Raw genomic sequence first — 21,428 nt, 5'->3', positions numbered from 1 at the left:
CTTTGGGTAGAATAGCCATTTTGACAATATTGATTCTTCCAATCCATGAACACGGTATGTTTCTCCATCTGTTTGTGTCCTCTTTGATTTCTTTCATCAGTGTTTTATAGTTTTCTATGTATAGGTCCTTTGTTTCTTTAGGTAGATATACTCCTAAGTATTTTATTCTTTTTGTTGCAATGGTGAATGGTATTGTTTCCTTAATTTCTCTTTCTGTTTTTTCATTGTTAGTATATAGGAATGCAAGGGATTTCTGTGTGTTAATTTTATATCCTGCAACTTTACTATATTCATTGATTAGCTCTAGTAATTTTCTGCTAGAGTCTTTAGGGTTTTCTATATAGAGGATCATGTCATCTGCAAACAGTGAGAGTTTTACTTCTTCTTTTCCTATCTGGATTCCTTTTACTTCTTTTTCTGCTCTGATTGCTGTGGCCAGAACTTCCAAAACTATGTTGAATAGTAGTGGTGAGAGTGGGCACCCTTGTCTTGTTCCTGATTTCAGGGGAAATGCTTTCAATTTTTCACCATTGAGGGTGATGCTTGCTGTGGGTTTGTCATATATAGCTTTTATTATGTTGAGGTATGTTCCTTCTATTCCTGCTTTTTGGAGAGTTTTAATCATAAATGAGTGTTGAATTTTGTCAAAGGCTTTCTCTGCATCTATTGAGATAATCATATGGTTTTTATCTTTCAATTTGTTAATGTGGTGTATTACATTGATTGATTTGTGGATATTAAAGAATCCTTGCATTCCTGGGATAAAGCCCACTTGGTCATGGTGTATGATTTTTTTAATATGTTGTTGGATTCTGTTTGCTAGAATTTTGTTAAGGATTTTTGCATCTATGTTCATCAGTGATATTGGCCTGTAGTTTTCTTTTTTTGTGGCATCTTTGTCTGGTTTTGGAATTAGGGTGATGGTGGCCTCATAGAATGAGTTTGGAAGCTTACCTTCATCTGCAATTTTCTGGAAGAGTTTGAGTAAGATAGGTGTTAGCTCTTCTCTAAATTTTTGGTAGAATTCCTCTGTGAAGCCATCTGGTCCTGGGCTTTTGTTTGCTGGAAGATTTTTGATGACAGTTTCGATTTCCTTGCTTGTGATGGGTCTGTTAAGATCTTCTATTTCTTCCTGGTTCAGTTTTGGAAAGTTATACTTTTCTAAGAATTTGTCCATTTCATCCAAGTTGTCCATTTTATTGGCATAGAGCTGCTGGTAGTAGTCTCTTATGATCCTTTGTATTTCAGTGTTGTCTGTTGTGATCTCTCCATTTTCATTTCTAATTTTGTTAATTTGGTTTTTCTCTCTTTGTTTCTTAATGAGTCTTGCTAATGGTTTGTCAATTTTGTTTATTTTTTCAAAAAACCAGCTTTTAGCTTTGTTGATTTTTGCTATGGTCTCTTTAGTTTCTTTTGCATTTATTTCTGCCCTGATTTTCTGTTAACTTTGCTGCTCAACATCACATTCCACCCTAATAAAATACAACTTGGGTTGAACCGAGGGTGGATACCTTACCTTAACAAAGGAAAAGTATGTCAGTGCAAGATGTGGACTAAACTGCTTTCAGGGGGGGAAAAAATAAAAACTGATACAGGTTGGAAAAGGGAATTTTCCTTCCTGATCTGGAGTCCTCCCACTTTAAGGCAGAACCCTTCCATTTTAATTTCTGCAGTTAAAACCTTTTCCTGCTTATTTGGTTTTCTCCTTTGGGTCCAACCGCTGCTGGATTCGTTTGGCATAACTTTGTGCCATGGAGTTAATGATGGACAGGATGAAGTAACACACCATTACAACAACCAACTTCTCAAACATCCAGGACAACCAGTTTTCTCCCTGCAGTGTGCCCATTTCGCTTCTGTGGTGAAGCTTCTGCCGCTGGGCCTCCAGGTATTCCTGGAATGGCTTCTGCAGAGATGGACCTATGCCGGGGACAGCACCAATGAAAGCCACCATCTGCTCCACTATGTGTTTGCTGAATGTTACGATAACGAAGATTTTCTGGATATGCATTTTAATTATTGCTTTTCCAATCAGGGTTGCACCAAAGAAAGTCCAAAAAGGTACAAGAAAGTGTCCACATGTTATTCCAGCCAGATCAAACAAAGGATTTGGAATTGAAGCACAGGCCAAAATTCCAAAAAATCCAACCTTCTGTACTAAATTTTGAACTGCCAGTTTAGCCCGGGAGGCGAAATCTTGTACAGTCTCTGCATGTTCCAGCATTTCTTCAAATTCCTGATACTCTTCATCATCTGGTTCAGCACCTGAGAGGCGAGCTGCCCTGGCCATGAAATATGGAGGTAGCTCTCCAATTGCTGTACCGATACCCCACATGCAGGCCTCAATCCTAACTTTTGAGATGATGCTCCATAAAGAAATGGCTCCTTCGGTGCCCTCTTCATCTGGGCAAATAATCTGATCAGGATAAGGTGGTTCAGGGAAATTAACTGAATTGCACTCATAAGCAGCTAATGTAACTGAAGCTATATGTGGACCCAGATAAAGCAGAAAGGTGTGCAGCCCTGTTCCAAGCCCAACAGAAGACAAAATTCCTAAGCCTATCCAGTAGGCATACAAAAGAAACTGTTTCTCTATACGTTGCACATACTGTTGATGTGCTCCTTCAACATAATACATAGCTGTAAGCACAGCAAGCAGCAGTAAAAAAGACACCACAATGCTTTGACGATGCCATAATTTTGAGGTCCATTCCTTCAAGATTACTAGGGTTTCCAGAGAAAAATACTGCAAGGTAATGAGTGGCTGCCTCCACAGGACAATATTCTTTCTTTCTTCTCTATCCCTCCTCTTCTTTTCATTCACTGAAGAGGGGTCTGTGAAGTTTCCATTATATTGTTCCTTGTTCATTGCTACACGTCTCTGGTCACAATTTTTTCCATTCTCTGCCATTTCATAGATCAGAAACTCTTGAGGAGCCGCTCTCACTCCGGCTTCTCGGATCTGGGGATCCTGAAAGCGACTCCTGACCGACTCTCACACCCGCCGCTGGGCTCCGGCCAACAGGAACTCCCAGTTTTTTTTTTTAGCTGAATCACAAATGAGTTAATTTCATTAAGGAGATGATGGTTTAGGTCTAGTGTAAAGATGGTGTATGCCAAAGAAAAATAAACAAAAATTATTTAATCCTTTTTTATGTTTATGGTAAATAATCAGACGTCTAAAAGAGTAGGCATGCATTATTATTTCTTATAATAGTTGCACCTGTCAGCCTGTTTTCACTTTATGGAAACTCTCAATTGTATAATGGGACAATTCCCCTTTCCAGACTAGCTGCCATCAATTTTGGAGCCAAATTTTGGGTACATGAGTTTTTCTATCAAGGTATGTTCCCCAAGGGATCCATGATCACTATCTCTGCCCCACAAACTAAGTTCAGTTCAGTTCAGTCGCTCAGTAGTGTCTGACTCTTTGTGACCCCATGAACTGCAGCACGCCAGGCCTCCCTGTCCATCACCAACTCCCGGAGTCCACCCAAACCCATGTCCATGGAGTCAATGATGTATTCCAACCATCTCATTCTCTGTCATGTAAAATAAGATATGATGTGAGGATGTACTTATTTTTATAGAAATGTCTCTTACTTTTGGTCAGTTTTATTAAGAGCAGAATAAAAGCAACCTAAAGAGACTTATTGTATATTGTTTGTAACAGACACTTTGCAATAGCTTTCAAGAAAACACATTTTCAAATACGCACACACTGTGTACATGGTACACTACATACATTGATGATACTTCACGGTCCTCACTCCTTACCTTCCACTTTAAAATAAGTCAGATTCTTAGGTATGCTGCTCTGCTCCCTTAGTCTCTCCCTGGTCTGGCTGATGAAGTGATGGACTATCATAGTGAGTCACAGTCCTAGCTAGTGGAGCACCAGAATGAGGGTGTGCCATCTGCATGGCTTCCTTCTTCTAATGATCCAAAGCGACAGAATAGAGAGAACTCAGAGTCTGGGTCCTCTCTCTGTTTCTCTCTCTTGCGCCTGAGTGAGAGCTAAGCGTGGACCCATCGTTCTGGATGGAGAGGCTCAAGGGAGACAGCATGTGCCTGCTGCAGAGGGGCGATCACTTGCCTTGGGAAGTGCGCTGCTCTGGCGCAGGAAGGCACAGACAAGACTGCACTGCCCCTGTGCGCAAAGGCACTGCTCTAAGACTCTGGTTAGTCCTCGAAACAGAAACAGATGAAGCAGGCCTTACGTATAGTTTCCATTCAGGGTGACCTAACACAGGGAGAAAGTTTATTTGAGATCAGCTCATGTCGATAGAGTTCTGTACTGAATTTTGGAGCCAAAGTTCTAACTATTAAAACTGACATTTTGTCCTTGACTATATCTCAGGGACCTCAAAGAGAGAAAGAGGTAGTCCCGGTCAATAGTTAAATCTGATTACCCTTATATCCCCTTGACAAATACATTACATTAAGACCTTGTACTTCTAATATTTGAAACAACAGGTCCAAATGGGAGCTGCAGTGGTTGCCCCATATAGAATAACAACCTTCCCCTTCTCACCACTGTCATTACTGATCATTTTAATCTGCTCCACACTTTTCCTTTTTTTTTTTATAACAGATACCACACTTAATGTTATATAAATAATATATTAATATATATATACAGCTATATAATATGTATTGCTTTTTTTCATCCCTTCTTCCATTAAATCTAAGTTCCATGAGGAGTTGTTTCTTTGTTTTACTTACTGATGTATTCAAGGATTCTAGAATAACGTCTGGCACATTATATTTAGATGCCCAATAAATATTTGTAGAAAGAATTATTAATAAATAGTTTTTGAGCTACATTTCTTCAACTGCAGAATACTCAAAGGTTACATTTAACAAACAGATATTTATAAACCTGAATATTATGCTAAATCTCATAATGACTTTTAATGTTTCTGTATCTTATTCACAATGTTTATTCAAAGTACATTTGTGAATATATTGAATATGTCCTACAGCTTTTTTGGTCTTGTCTCACTTATACCACTGACTCACATGAAAAAAAAGAAAATCTTTCCTGGATTCAGTATAACAATCAGTATAAGAAATTTCAAATTGCTGTTTGAACTGATTTTTTTGTTTTTTGACTAACAAACACTAGTTTGCTGTTGGTCTGTGACTATGGTTTCATTGATCTATGCTGAGTATTGATTTTCACATTAAACTGCACTTTCTATTTGTTGTTTTTGAAAACATTAGCAAACAAACTGACTTAGAGGGACATAAATCCACATGGACAATTAATTAGCTTTACTAACTGGCTTTTTTAAGGGTCCCTTACTTTTTTATAAAACCCTAGGGAAATTTTACTTGTCTCCCCGCAAGCAGGAAGTACAAAGGAATAGTACTTTATAACTGTCTATGGAAGTCTTCCTGTCATAAGTTCCTAATAGCAATTTTGAAGCCCTCAGTTTCCATGAGTAATGACTCTTGATAAGCCATCATTCATGAGTAAGTGATATGATTATGCAGGGAAATATACACAAAGGAACACTTCAGTAAAGAATGAGGTTCATACAAACTTCTATATCAGGTCTATGATCTTTGTTAGCAAAATTCCCCTCCAATAAAGTTCTGCCAGTGCTCTGACTACATATAACTGGGATGAATGCCTTACAAATAAAATAGGACATAGATATAAGATAAACAAGGAAATGAACATCACATTGGGGCAAATTCAGGATAGTTCCACTTTAGCCCATTAAGACCAGGCTCAAGATAAATGCACTAACGTGTAGTTCAAAGGAAATTATCACATAAATTCTGGCAGTTTTACTAAGAAGAGTTAAACTGTGACCTAACTATTCAGAAAGGAGTTTCTTATGGTCAGATTTTAGTAACTATCTATCTGTGGAGACTTGCATCCCTGTGAGAGACATATAGGCTGGAGTAAATTGTGATAGGCATGGAGGATTCTATCAGAAATTATTTCAGTGGAGGAATCAGGTTTCAGGAGCCCTTCACGTGCTGCTTTCTCTCTTATTACTACACTCTACCCATGCCTTTAGTCATATGTCTTATTCATTTTCTTTATTCTCAGATCTCTCCTATTTATGCAAGTTGATCAGTAAACAGTAACAGAAAAATTACTTTTTGTGTTAAAAAATAATAAATCTTTGACTCAAATGGGTGAAGACATAACTAGAACACTCTATAAACATTCAGATGTATTTGGAATTGTTCTGATGTTAATACTATTTCATGAAATCTCACAAGTTGTAAAAAGCCAAGAATAAAGAGTATCACACTGATAAGCATAAGACTCCAATAATATGTCACTATTTCTAACATGTAAAATGGCAGAATATTTACTTTATCTGTTTGAGATAATGGAATCACTTCTGGATATCTTTGTTTGAGATAACAAAATCACATCCACATGTTGCAAGCACATCTAAGTCTTTATCTCCTGCTGCACTTATTAACTCACCATCCAATTCATCATGTCATCTCTCTTTTCAACTATAGCTCTTTCTACTCAGGTGCCATGCTTCCCAGGTGGCACCAATGTTAAAGAATCACTTGCCAATGCAGGAGATGCAAGAGATTTGAGTTCAATCTCTGGACTGGGAAGATCCCCTGGAGTAGGAAATTGCAAACCTGCTCCAATATTCTTGACTGGAAAATTCCATGGACAGAGGAGCCTGGCAGGCTACAGACCATGGGATTGCAAAGAGTCAGACTTAGCAACTGAACAGTAACAACCCAGGTGCCACCATCTTTGTGGGCTACTTCCAGGCCTTCCTGGCTTTCTAAAATAGAGATATGGATGGAACCAGCAGAGACATTCTTTCTTCTGCTCCGCTTACATCTGAAGGTTCATGGAATATAAGCTTCAGAGAGGTCTGACCTTTGTAATATAAATCTTTTCTTAAACTTAAACAATCATTGCCTGTTACATAAAAATGTAGCTGGGATAGCTTTCCGTACAACCTCTGAGTGCAACAGAGAGAATGAAGTTTTTGGTTCCATAATAATACTAAACAATTAAATCACAAAGAATTGTAGGTCAAAATGTAATCAGAACCTAAAAATAAATATTGTTTTGTTAATAAACATTACAATCTCTAGCAAGCGGCTACAAATTTGATTTTATTATTTTTTATGAAAACATGTGTTCCTTTTTAATGATATATCAACTTAGTGGTAACTACCAAAAGGAAATCATAATTTAGTAAGCAACTACAACAAACCTTTCCATACTAATTGCTTTAAATGTGTTAATTTAAGTGTGAAAATGCTTTGAGTATCAATTCTCCTGGCAATTCTAGGAGAGATATACAAGAATGTTCTCTATGGATTATATAGAAATATTTCTATATATCCCATTATGCCCACTTCCAGTAACTTTTGTTTCCAAACAACATTTTAATTAATATTGTCTTAAATTCTTTATTATAGTACAGATGTAACAGTCATTCACCTGGCTTACCAAAGCTTGTGTGTAGAATATGTGCCAAGGTCTTGCAAGTTCTTCCTGTATGGTGTGGTGCTTAAGAGAATAACACTCATGGGGGTTAATCTCCGGAATTCTTTGGCAGTTCTCAAAGCTTCTTCCATATACTTTGGGATTATCCATATTCCTCAACTCTGTTAAAAAAGCTGAAATTCACAGATGACATGATCCTCTATATAGAAAACCCTAAAGACTCTACCAGAAAATTACTAGAACTAATCAATGAATATAGTAAAGTTGCAGGATATAAAATTAACACACAGAAATCCCTTGCATTCCTATATACTAACAATGAAAAAACAGAAAGAGAAATTAAGGAAACAATACCATTCACCATTGCAACAAAAAGAATAAAATACTTAGGAGTATATCTACCTAAAGAAACAAAGGACCTATACATAGAAAACTATAAAACACTGATGAAAGAAATCAAAGAGGACACAAACAGATGGAGAAACATACCGTGTTCATGGATTGGAAGAATTAATATTGTCAAAATGGCTATTCTACCCAAAGCAATCTATAGATTCAATGCAATCCCTATCAAGCTACCAACGGCATTTTTCACAGAACTAGACCAAAGAATTTCACAATTTGTATGGAAATACCAAAAACCTCGAATAGCCAAAGTAATCTTGAAAAAGAAGAATGGAACTGGAGGAATCAACCTGCCTGACTTCAGACTCTACTACAAAGCCACAGTCATCAAGACAGTGTGGTACTGGCACAAAGACAGAAATATAGACCAATGGAACAGAATAGAAAGCCCAGAGATAAATCCACGAACCTATGGACACCTTATCTTTGACAAAGGAGGCAAGGATATACAATGGAAAAAAGACAACCTCTTTAACAAGTGGTGCTGGGAAAACTGGTCAACCACTTGCAAAAGAATGAAACTAGAACACTTTCTAACACCATACACAAAAATAAACTCAAAATGGATTAAAGATCTAAATGTAAGACCAGAAACTATAAAACTCCTAGAGGAGAACATAGGCAAAACACTCTCCGACACAAATCACAGCAAGATCCTCTATGACCCACCTCCCAGAATATTGGAAATAAAAGCAAAACTAAACAAATGGGATCTAATGAAACTTAAAAGCTTTTGCACTACAAAAGAAACTATAAGTAAGGTGAAAAGACAGCCGTCAGATTGGGAGAAAATAATAGCAAATGAAGAAACGGACAAAGGATTAATCTCAAAAATATACAAGCAACTCCTGCAGCTCAATTCCAGAAAAATAAATGACCCAATCAAAAAATGGGCCAGAGAACTAAACAGACATTTCTCCAAAGAAGACATACAGATGGCTAACAAACACATGAAAAGGTGCTCAACATCACTCATTATTAGAGAAATGCAAATCAAAACCACAATGAGGTACCATTACACACCAGTCAGGATGGCTGCTATCCAAAAGTCTACAAGCAATAAATGCTGGAGAGGCTGTGGAGAAAAGGGAACCCTCTTACACTGTTGGTGGGAATGCAAACTAGTACAGCCACTATGGAAAACAGTGTGGAGATTCCTTAAAAAACTGGAAATAGAACTGCCATATGACCCAGCAATCCCACTTCTGGGCATACACACTGAGGAAACCAGATCTGAAAGAGACACGTGCACCCCAATGTTCATCGCAGCACTGTTTATAATAGCCAGGACATGGAAGCAACCTAGATGCCCATCAGCAGATGAATGGATAAGGAAGCTGTGGTACATATACACCATGGAATTTTACTCAGCCGTCAAAAAGAATTCATTTGAACCAGTCCTAATGAGATGGATGAAGCTGGAGCCCCTTATACAGAGTGAAGTAAGCCAGAAAGATAAAGAACATTACAGCATACTAACACATATATATGGAATTTAGAAAGATGGTAACGATAACCCTATATGCAAAACAGAAAAAGAGACACAGAAATACAGAACAGACTTTTGAACTCTGTGGGAGAAGGTGAGGGTGGGATGTTTCAAAAGAACAGCATGTATACTATCTATGGTGAAACAGATCACCAGCCCAGGTGGGATGCATGAGACAAGTGCTCCGGCCTGGTGCACTGGGAAGACCCAGAGGAATCGGGTGGAGAGGGAGATGGGAGGGGGGATCGGGATGGGGAATAAGTGTAAATCTATGGCTGATTCATATCAATGTATGACAAAACCCACTGAAATGTTGTGAAGCAATTAGCCTCCAACTAATAAAAAAATTTAAAAAAAAAAAAAAAGCTGAAATTCCTTTTTCAGCCAAGTCAGCTTCTTGTCTGATCAATTTAGAGTTTTAGCATTCTCCCCTCTCTTCCAAGAAATCAGAAACACATATTCTCAAGTGATACCCAACTAGAAGTTTAATCATTCCTGAGAAATCTAGGATACCAATCAAAGTTTGTGAAATTTCATATTTAAAATTCAGTGCCTTGGATATCGTGCAATGCTACAGTAAGCTCTGCCTTATACATTAAAATATGTGGTAACTGCAGAGTCAAATAGCATTTCAAATAAGAAATCTTGACATTAAATAATTCATTTCTCCCTTTTTTATTATCTTATAAAAAGTTTTTTACAGTTGAAATGCAATTAATATTTTTAAAATATCAAGTGCACCTTTTTGGGGAGTATTATGCATCTATTAGAAGGCAGTATATCTACATACACTGACAACCAAATGCTGCTGAATAAAAGTATACTATAATCAAATTCATATAAAATACATAAATCTATTTACATGTATATTATATAAAACTCTATTTGCAGATAAATACTAAATGTTCTGGAAATATTTCATACCTGAGAAACCAGGTTATCTCTGGAAAGAAACCTGGAGACAAGTGCAAAGTAAAGTGTCTTTGTTTGAACCCTTAACAAAAAAAGAAAAATGTAAAAAAAGAACTTAGAAAAAAACTCTATTTTACTTTTCAGTTTGAGACTATTTTCAGAAGCTTAGTATCTTAAAGCTTCATTCCCTTTGCAGTCAGTCTCTAAACAACCAGAGTATATTTGATATTTTAGTACAGTTTTGGAAACAAAGTTTATGCCACAAAATATCAAATTGATCTTTAACTAAAAGTCCAGACTATGCTCTTCCACATGACATGGAGTAAACGGCCTCTAATGATTTCTTGCTTAGGTAAGCTATTAACATTCATGGAGAGTCTATTACTGGACTTGATTACCTTGTGTATCAAAGTGACAGATCTACAGCCGCTATGACAGTATTTCAGCTCACCAGCACCCATGGCCAATTAATCCCGTATGAATCGGACCAGAGTTAGCCAGGTGTGACAGCTTTGGAAGTGTGTCAGCTCTCCTTGATAAAGGACACCACAGTACTTAAACCCGCATTAGTGAAAGTCTGCAGAGGTGCCTTAATACAAGGCTTCAGGGCTATTTTAAAAGGCAGAAAGGTTAGAATTTCACAATAAGGCCCAGGTCCCAGGATCTGAAGAAAAAAGCAGTGATGAAGACTTGACTCTGAAACAATTCTCCTTCCTATTTAAAAACTTGCAATTTGAAACATTTTTCTAAGAAAATCATTAGCTCCTGAGTGGTTTTTCACTTTGCAATAGAGTTTCAAGTATATCTGAACGCACAATGCATGGAGGATAACTCTGCTTCATGACAAGCACAACTGTTCTCCGATTGAGGGGGAGATGCAGTTTTGTGTTTCAAGATTTCAGACTCTGCTATGCAAACAAATCATCCTTATGCCCAGAAATAATGATATTATTTATGGCTTTTTTTTTTTTACCTTCGCCAAATAATCAGAGCAGGATAGGAATAATGTAATCCCTGAATATTCATTTATACTAAGTAAATAAAGGAAGAAATTGCTGTACAACACTACTAGATAAATAATTTAAGGACCTTGTCAATTAACAGTATGATGATAGAACTGCTGTTTGATAAAGACTTGTGGGGATTTAACTTGTGTTAATCGATGAAAATCATAAAAATATCTGTCCTTTTTAAACCTAGATTGGAGGAAAGCATATATCCTCAAATTCATTCACCAGCCTCAATAATGTATGCACTGGAATACAAACACCATTTAAAAAAAAATCATATGAGTGGATTTTATAACCAAAGAATTGCATTAACCCTCATTTAACCTTTGTAGTGTGCGACTGGCAACTTATTTTTACAGTTTAAACATTAAATATTTACCTCTGGGGCTAATTCAAATTTCCATAAAATTTTTACAACTTTTCCTAATATCCAGTGGGCATAATGGACACAGTACTAGTTATATACCCTCTAAAAACATATCTGGCTAACAGTTACTGAGTATATTGCCTTTAGGAATCATCTCTAATGTTGCAATGTTTGGGATTTATTTATACTACAAAGCTTATTCACTGTTCATCTGAAATTCAAGTGTAACTGAGGGCCCTGTAGTCTTATTTGCTAAATCTGGCAACCTGAGTCATCTTAGTGAATTGAAAAAAACATAGAAACTCGGGGAATATTTGGAGGAATTTGAGTTCAAATTTTTTCTTAAACTTTTAGATGTCAAATGTAGGTCATAAGAAGTAGGGGGGATGGTGAAGGTAAGTTGCAAGAAGATCCAATCATTAATACAGAGCTATTATTTCAGAGTAATGCCCTAATCATTAATTTTTATCCATTTATGTAATTAGTATAATTAAAGATAATTATTCTGTCACAGTGCTTTCATGGTCTTCATTAATTCAAATATGTAATTGCATGAATTTTGGTCAGCTGGAAAGGGAGATTTAAGAATTCATACACAGAAAATTACTCTAACAAAGAGAAGTTTTAAAAGCTTGTGACAACCTTAAACATTATATTGAAATGCTCCCAGTTAAAATATCATATTCATATTTAAAATAATGCTGATATGCTTACTAAAGACATTTGAATGTTTGCCAAACTCATTAAAAAAATCTTCCTGTGCTGGAAAAATTAAAGCTCTTCTACCACGATACCCACATGATGCTATTATGCCCTGCTTTGATCTAAGACTCTTTTAATGACTTGGAGATGTGTCTAATCTAAACACATTTACAACTCTAGGGCTAGAATGTCCATAAGCAGTTTGCCCTGAAGAGACCACCACCAGTTTCTCTAAAAAGTTGCCAGAGGAGGTTCAGGCCAGCATATTTTTCAACAGACTGAACTACATAATGGAAAGTTTTTCTCAGGTGAAAGCTGATGAGGTGGGTGAATGCCAAATAGATGTAGATGTCACATTGACATGAAATTTTGAAAACCTTGTTTTCTAGCACCGAACAGTTATATTTATGCTAGAGATTGCAAAGATATATTTACATTCTGAATACTGAATTATTTTGATTACTGAAAACATTTGGGATTGAATTTTGGCACTGAAATTTATTATCTGTGGAATGAGTCATAAATGTACCTCTATGAACTTCACTTTCCTCACCTATAAATTAGACACATGATGACCAGTCCCATTCCATATGTAATCTAAATATGCCATTCTTCCCTTATATGTAATATCTACAAGTAGTTACTTTTAGTAACAGTTCATTTTCAAGTCATGAAAAACTGGTAGTATAGAAGGGAAAATACTGGAAGACAATTCTCTGTGGATCCCTTTCTTTTCTTCTCATTTTATGGGCAGAAACACTGATGTCCTCTCTTGAAGAGTAAATATTTAAAGATATTTGTATTAGTAAACCTTGGAAGATAGAGTAGTGTCTCCCTTCCCTCTGGGGCAGGATTTTTTTCAACTGTCCAATATAATAAAGAAATAATTCCCACTAGGGCATACGTGGCTTGCGATCTCTTCTAGAGATTGCGTTTCTGAAGCTCAAGATCCCTCGACTCTAATGAAAACCCTTCACTCCTCTGCTTGGGGGTCCTTGCCTATGGCCCCCACAGGACTGGGGAGACACAGAGAACAATATAAACATGAAGATCACACAGCTTGCTGTTTCTGAGGAATAAAGCACCTTGTCTCCAACCCAGAAGTCTTGATCTTGTACAAAACTGTGGCAGACCAACATTTTTTCCTGAAAGAAGGCAAAAATCTGACTTTTTATAAGTTTTGGTAGGGCACAATCATGATACCTTGAATCTGGTGATAGGAAGTATTGTCATAGTTTATCAATGTAATCCAAGGTGTGTTAGACCCTTTTTATCTAACTAGAATAAATAATGTAAAATAGAGTTCTTCTTAGAGGTCAGTGGTGTAATTTCTTCTTTGGGTCAATACTTTAACCTAAAAAGCGCCACTGCCACACTCACATCAACACTAAGTCATACCTATTGAATCTCCAAGTTTCTTGCTTATAGATCAGTGTTATACAACATACAGAATGTAAGCTTCATGAGGAAAAAGGTGTTCTAACAGCTTTCTTCCTTTCCAGGGCCTAGAGTAGTGTCAAGCACAGAGTAGACATGTTATGAATCTTTGTTGACAGAACAGTTTTTTATATACATACACACACACACCAATGTATCCGATTTGAATTATTGTTCAGAAATAAAATGAGTATTTTACCTCTTTTATCTTCCCAAATTAATTATCATAATATTTTGATTCAGGTCACAGCTAAGAGTAAGTATTTGTAAATAAATACTTTGAATGAATTATCTGATTATAAAATGCAACTTCCTATTTTTAAGAGAATAGCAATTAAAAAAAATTATATTGACCAGAAAGCAATATAATCTCACAGAGGAGGACTGTATAAAATGAGATATAAAGAGCACAGGATCAGATGCTCATAATGCTATTTGATAGCAAGTTATTAACTTCACTGAGCCTCAGTTTCCTCACATGTAAAATGAAAATAATAATTCCCATCTTACAGATGTGTTGTGAGGTTAGTGATTTAATTTATGCAAAGTGATTAGTTCTGAACCTAGTGTATTAAAGGGGCTTTCCTGATGACTCAGCAGATGAAGAATCTGCCTGTAATGCAGGAGACACAGGCTATACAGGTTCAATCTCTGGCTTGGGAAGATCCCCTGGAGGAAATGGCAATCCACTCCAGTATTCTTGCCTGAAAAATCCCATAGGAAAGAAACCCTGAATATTCATTGGAAGGACTGATGCTGAAGCTGAAGTTCCAATCCTTTGGCCACCTAAAGTGAAGAACCAGCTCATTGGAAAAGACCCTAATATTGAGAAGGACTGAAGGCAAAAGGAGAAGGGGACAGTGCAGGATGTGATGGTTAAATAGCATTATCGACTTAATGGATATGACTTTGAGCAAACTCCGAGAGATCGTGGAGGAAAGAGAAGCCTGATGTGCTGTAGTCCATGGGGTTGCAAAGAGTTGGACATGAACTAGTGACTGAATAACAACAAAGTGTATTATATATGCTGAATGAGTAAGGTAGAACATCACACAAAAATTTGAGAGTTATCTTAATGTAATACAACTAAAATCAGATTCCATAACTAGTTGCTAGTATCAAGATAAAATCAAGGCAAATCAAAAATATGAAAAAATATGCAGGGATTTCCCACCCTATGATTTGTTAAACTCAGTGCTCACTCTGTCCTGTATAAAGTTTATGTTCTTTGCAGGATAAGTGAATATCCAGCTTATTTTGATCTTTAAGATTAATGGTGAACTATGAATAAGTTATCATCAGTGGGCTTTGCACTGATATATTTCTGTATTCAAAATAATAATCAGTGGGTATGGTGGAGAAGTTAGGGAATGGGGTTTGAAGTTAGGAAATTGTAATTCAGATTTAATCTTTGCCATTACTAGCTTTGTGACCTTACAAATTTGTGAACCTCTCTGATCATCTGACACATATACAATAAAGGATCAATAACATTTAATTTGCAGTTTAATATATAGATTAGATCCCCGTTGGGGATCATAGCCTTGTCATGGCAAAGGGGCTTGCTTAACTCAATGAAGCTATAAGAAATGCCTGGCAGAACCATCCAAGACAGACGGGTCACAGTGGAGAGTTCTGACAAAATGTGGTCCACTGGAGGAGGGAATGGCAAACCCACTCCAGTATTCTTGCCTCGAGAACCCTATGAAGAGTATGAAAATACAAAAAAGATATAACACTGGAAGATGAGCATCCCAGGTCCAAAGGTGTCCGATATGCTACTGGGCAAGAGCAGAGAAATAGCTGCAGAAAAAATGAAGAGGCTGGGCCAAAGCAAAAATGATGTTTAGTTGTGAATGTGTCTGGTGGTGAAAGTCTGATGCTGTAAAGAATAATATTACATAGGAACCTTAAATGTTAGATCCATGAATCAAGGTAAATTGGAAGTGGTCGAACAGGAGATGGAAAGAGTGCATATCAACATCTTAGGAATCAGTGAAATAAAATGGACCTGAATGGATGAATTTAATTCAGATGATTGTGGGCAAGAATCCCTTAGAAGAAATGGAGTAGCCTTCATAGTCAACAAGAGTCTGAAATGCAGTACTAGAGTGCAATCTAAAAAATGACCCAAAGATCATGGTTCTTCTCCAAGGCAAAACATTCAAAATCACAGTAATCCAAGTCAATGCCCACAACAATAATGTCAAAGAAGATGAAGTTGAATGGTTCTATGAAGACCTACAGGACCTTCTAGAACTAACACCCCAAAAAAAGATGTCCTTTTTATCATAGGGGACTGGAATGCAAAAGTAGGAAGTCAACAGATACTCAGAGTAGCAAGCAGGTTTGGCCTTGGAGTACAAAATGAAGCAGGTGGTGTTTACTGTGTAAACACCAACTTTCAACATAAGAAATGACTCTACATGTGGACATGACCAGATGGTGAAGACTGAAATCAGACTGATTATATTATTTGCAGCCAAAGATGGAGAAGCTCTATACTGTCAGTAAAAACAAGATGTGGAGCTGACTGTGGCTCAGGTCACGGGATTGTTATTGCAAAATTCAGAGTTAAATTGAAGAGAGTAGGGAAATCCACTAGGCCATTTAGATAAGACCTAAATCAAATCTCTCATGATGATACAGTGGAGGTGACAAACAGATTCAAGGGATTAGATCTGGTAGACAGAGGGCCTGAAGAAAAATGGACAGAGGTTTGTAATACTGTACAGGAGGCTCTGACCAAAACATCCCCAAGAAAAAGAAATGCTTGAAGGCAAAGTGGCTGTCTGAGGAGGCTTTATTAATATATGAGAAAAGAAAAGAAGTGAAAGGCAAAGGAGAAAGGCAGATATATCCAACTGAATGCAGAGTTCCAAAGAACAGCAAAGAGATATAAGAAAGCCTTCTTAAGTGAACAATGCAAAGCAATAGAGAACAATAGAATAGGAAAGACAGAGCTCTATTTAAGAAAACTGAAGAGATCAAGGGAGTATTTCATGCAAGGATGGGCATGATAAAGGAAAAAACAGTAAGGACCCAACAGAAACAGAAGAGATTAAGAAGAGGTGCAAGAATACACAGAAGAACTGTACAAAAAAGATCTTGACCCAGATAACCAGGATGCTGTGATTACTCACCTACAGCCAGACATCCTGGAGTGGGATGTCAAGTGGGCCTTAGGAAGCATTATTACAAACTAAGAAAGTGGAGGTGATGGAATCCCAGCTGAGCTATTTAACAGCCTAAAAGATGACACTGATAAAGTGCTGCACTCAATATGTCAACAAATTTGGAAAACTCAGCAGTGGCCACGGGACTGGAAAAAGTCAGTTACAATTCCAATCCCAAAGAAAGGCAATGCCAAAGAATGTTAAAACTACTGCACAATTGCACTCATTGCACATACTAGCATGGTAATGCTCAAAATCTTTATTTTTCTTAAATTTTAAATTAATTAATTTATTTTAATTGGAAGCTAATTACTTTACAATATTGTAGTTGTTTTTGCCATACATCAACATGAATCAGCCACAGGTTCAGCAGTATGTAAACTGAGAATTTCCAACTCTACAACTGATTTATAAATGGCAGAGGAACCAGAGATCAAATTGCCAACATTTATTGGATCATCGGAAAAGCAAGAGGATTCCAGAAAAATATCTATTTCTGTTTCATTGACTACGCTTAAGTATTTGACTTTTTGGATCACAATAAACTGTGGAAAATTCTTAAAGAGATGGGAATATCAGACCACCTTTCCTGCCTTGTGAGAAACCTATATGTAGGTCAAGAAGCAACCGTTAGAACCAGATATGGAACAAAAGATTGGTTCAAACTTAGGATAGGAGTACCACAAGGCTATATATTTTAATCTTACTTACTTAACTTCTATGCAGAGTACATCATGTGAAATGCTGGGCTGGATGAAGCTCAAGCTGGAATCAAGACTGCCGGGAGAAATATCAATATCCTTAGATATGCAGATGATACCACTTCAATGGCAGAAAGCAAAGAGGAACTAAATAAAGACCCGCTTGATGAAGGTGAAAGAGGAGAGTGAAAAAGCAGACTTAAAACTCAACACTCACTATACAGAGTGAAGTAAGCCAGAAAGATAAAGAACATTACAGCATACTAACACATATATATGGAATTTAGAAAGATGGTAATGATAACCCTATATGCAAAACAGAAAAAGAGACACAGAAATACAGAACAGACTTTTGAACTCTGTGGGAGAATGTGAGGGTGGGAGGTTTCAAAAGAACAGCATGTATACTATCTATGGTGAAACAGATCACCAGCCCAGGTGGGATGCATGAGACAAGTGCTCGGGCCTGGTGCACTGGGAAGACCCAGAGGAGTCGGGTGAAGAGGGAGGTGGGAGGGGGGATCGGGATGGGGAATAAGTGTAAATCTATGGCTGATTCATATCAATGTATGACAAAACCCACTGAAATGTTGTGAAGTAATTAGCCTCCAACTAATAAAAAAATTAAAAAAAAAAAAAAAAGAAAGCAATGAGGTGAAAAATAATGGAAAATATTTCCACTAACTAAATGGAAAATTTATAAAGGAAAAACAATTTATAAGTTCATACCTTTGTGAGAGATATTGCTTGAGATGATTTAAAAGTTATTCAAATTCCATCCCTCCCAAATCTCTTCTAAATGCTAAGAAGTTAAATAAAAACATTGAATTATTAAAAAAAAAAAAAAAACTCAACACTCAAAAAAGTAAGATCATGGCATCTGGTCCCACCATGTCATAGCAAATAGAAGGGGGAAAAGTGGAAACAGAGATAGATTGCTTTTCTTGGATCCAAAATCACTGAGGATGGTGACTGCAGTCATGAAATTAAAAGATGCTTGCTCTTTAGAAAGAAAGCTTTGACAAACCTAGACAGTGTATTAAAAAGCAGAGACATTTCTTTTCTGACAGAGGTCCATATAGTCAAAGCTATGATTTTTCTAGTAGTCATATAGGGATGTGACAGTTGGACCACAAAGAAGGCTGACCACTGAAGAATTGATGCTTTCTAATTATGTTGCTAGAAAAGACTCGTAAGAGTCCTTTGGACTGCAAGGAGGTCAAACCAGTCAATCCTACAGGGAATCAACCCTGAATATTCATTGGAAGGACTGATGATGAAGTTGAACCTCCAATACTTTGGCCACCTGGTGCAAAAAGTCATTTCATTGGAAAAGACCCTGATGCTGGGAAAGACTGAGGGCAGGAGGAGAAAGGGGCAACAGAAGATAAGAAGGTTGTATAGGATCACCAATACAAGGGACATGAATTTGAGCAAACTCCAGGAGATACTGATGGACAGGGAAGCCTGGTGTGCTGCATCCATGGGCTTGTAAATAGGCTACTTGATTTTGAGACTGAACAGCAACAACAAATATAGGTTAGATAACACCATATATCTCCAAAATAGTAAGTGTGAAAATAAAAACCATCTTTATTCATTTAAAAATGTTATATAAGTTAGTTACTGATATCCTAAGTTCTTCAAACTATGATTTATATGTTCAGTTCTCCTCTATAGTCAGATGCTGGTTAACACTGTCTCTGAGATTGCTCTGCCTGTCAGCTCTTAGGAAAGCCCTGATTTCAGCCTCTAGAAGCATTATATGCTATTATAAGCCTGTGAAATACGATTCAATATAGCCAAATTTTGGACCAAAAAGCAGTCCAGTGTCTTTCCAACCTAATAGTGCAGAAGAGATCATTCTCCAGGGTTGAAACCAGGACAGAACCCCCAAATCCATCACATCTGCTCACTTAACAAGCACAATTGAATTCCTGTGCCTTCATAACCTTCAGCTCTCAGTCTTGGGCTGCTTTTATCTCAGAAACTCTCCTCCATCTGGGTAGTAAGCACTTGATGTTCTTAGCTATTTGGATGTCTGCAGAGGAGATACTAAGTTGTAGACCAAAGAACTTGGAAGAATAATTCCCAGTTTAGTTGATATTTGCTTACCACATACATTAAGTATGGAGAACACTGGTAGAAACCTGGGGATGTAGTAATACCACAGAGCAGGTATGAAGAAAATTCAGTGACAGTTTAATACCTACCCATAAGAAGTAAGATTTAAATCACAAAAGGAGAGAATTACTAGTAGCTCCATATAACTTCAGTTCTAGGTAGCCTCTGCCAAGCAGTCTTTAACACTGGAAATATGTTTGGTATTATAAATGAGTATAGAAAAGATAGTTGGGGAATATGGGTTTCCTTTTGGGAAAAAAATACATACCTACCTCAAGGGAAAGGTGATGAAAAACCCTATGATGCTGGATTTGAGCTGCAGTAAGCATAATGCACAATCATTTCGTACAGCTCAAGAGTTCTTTGAAGTTGTTTTTAACTCTTAGAATATAGACATCTTCCTAGAACCATCCATTAAAGTACCTTGAAAAAATGAAACTCAAGTAGCAATGAGTATATCTAGTGTCCAGACATTAATTTCTAAACACTATTACTTATCAAATGTTCTTGGGAAAGTGGGTAATTTCAGGTCAGTATAGGAGCAGTATAAGAAAATAAAATTTTTTCCCATCAGAAAATGAGTAAACGCTTAAACAGAAAGTAAGCAAATATTTCAAAATGGAACATATCATCAAGCACACAGGAGATACTTTAAATAATTCCCCCTAATCAAACTTGAGACTTGGGGAGGGAGGATAAAGCATTTCTTCACAGGAAAAACATCAGATACTGAATATAGATGTAATATTAGAACTCAGACAAAATACAAACAGATTATTGGGAAAAAATACTGACACAATTGCAAAGCACTAAGAGATCACTTCTTAATTACAGATGGAAATGCAGATTCTTAAAACGAGGAAATTTTATGGTTAACACAGTGAAATAACCATCACTCATAGTCTCCTCAATAATGGAGTAAACAGATATAATTCTTCCTCATGTGATACAAAAGTAAGTGTAAACCAATATAGCATTGTTGCCAAAATGAATCCAAAATGAATCTACACATGAAGAAATTAGAAAGTACATCCAATACGCGTGCTAAGTTGCTTCATTCATGTCTGACTCTTTGCAACCCCATGGACTGTAGCCCAGCAGGCTCCTCTGTCCATGGGATTCTCCAGGCAAGAAAATTGGAGAGGGTAGCCATACCCTTCTCCAGGGGATCTTCCCAACCCAGGGATTGAATCCAGGTCTCTTGCATTGTAGGTGGATTCTTTACCTTCTGAGCCACCAGGGAAGCCCATACATACAAATATGAGATGTTTTTAAAAAGCAACAGACCTCAACTCATTAAAAATGTCACTGTCAAGAAAAACAAACATCACCGGAGTAGGGGTAGCTGCTCTAGATTAGAGGAGACTAAACACACAAACAAATGTAATGCTTGTTGCTTCATTGGGTCCTGGGCCAATTTTTTTTTTTAATTGAGAATAGCTAGAAAAATGTGAATATGGACTAAAAATAAGGTAATATTGAAAAATTTAAATATTAAAAAATGTGAATATGGACTAAAAATTAGGTAATATTGTAATACTGCTACATATAGGAGAATTACAATCTTGTTACTGACATATAGGAAAATATCCTTTTTCTTAAGAAAATACTTTATGGTAAGATTTATGGATACGGAACCATGATGTATA

General features: G+C 36.8%; 2 protein-coding genes across 2 annotated transcripts in view; both read right to left on the bottom strand.

The window, feature by feature from the left end:
• SGCZ (sarcoglycan zeta) overlaps positions 1–21,428 on the bottom strand; it is a 1,061,503-nt gene that overhangs the window by 566,756 nt on the left and 473,319 nt on the right. The gene's annotated exons all lie outside the window — the stretch shown is intronic.
• Positions 1,690–3,029, bottom strand: LOC122687965 (vacuole membrane protein 1-like). Its single transcript, XM_043893727.1, has one exon. The coding sequence runs from the start codon at positions 2,909–2,911 to the stop codon at positions 1,691–1,693; it is 1,221 nt and encodes a 406-aa protein (XP_043749662.1). The 5' UTR covers positions 2,912–3,029; the 3' UTR covers position 1,690.

Source organism: Cervus elaphus, chromosome 32, assembly GCF_910594005.1.
Source record: "Cervus elaphus chromosome 32, mCerEla1.1, whole genome shotgun sequence".
Lineage (NCBI taxonomy): Eukaryota > Metazoa > Chordata > Mammalia > Artiodactyla > Cervidae > Cervus > Cervus elaphus.
The sequence above is the reverse complement of the archived record's forward strand: the minus strand, read 5'-3'. Positions and strand labels throughout refer to the sequence as shown.

Coding starts and splice junctions, on each gene's coding strand:
- LOC122687965 (XM_043893727.1), bottom strand. CDS start 2,911: ATGGCAGAGAATGGAAAAAATTGTGACCAGAGACGTGTAGCAATGAAC.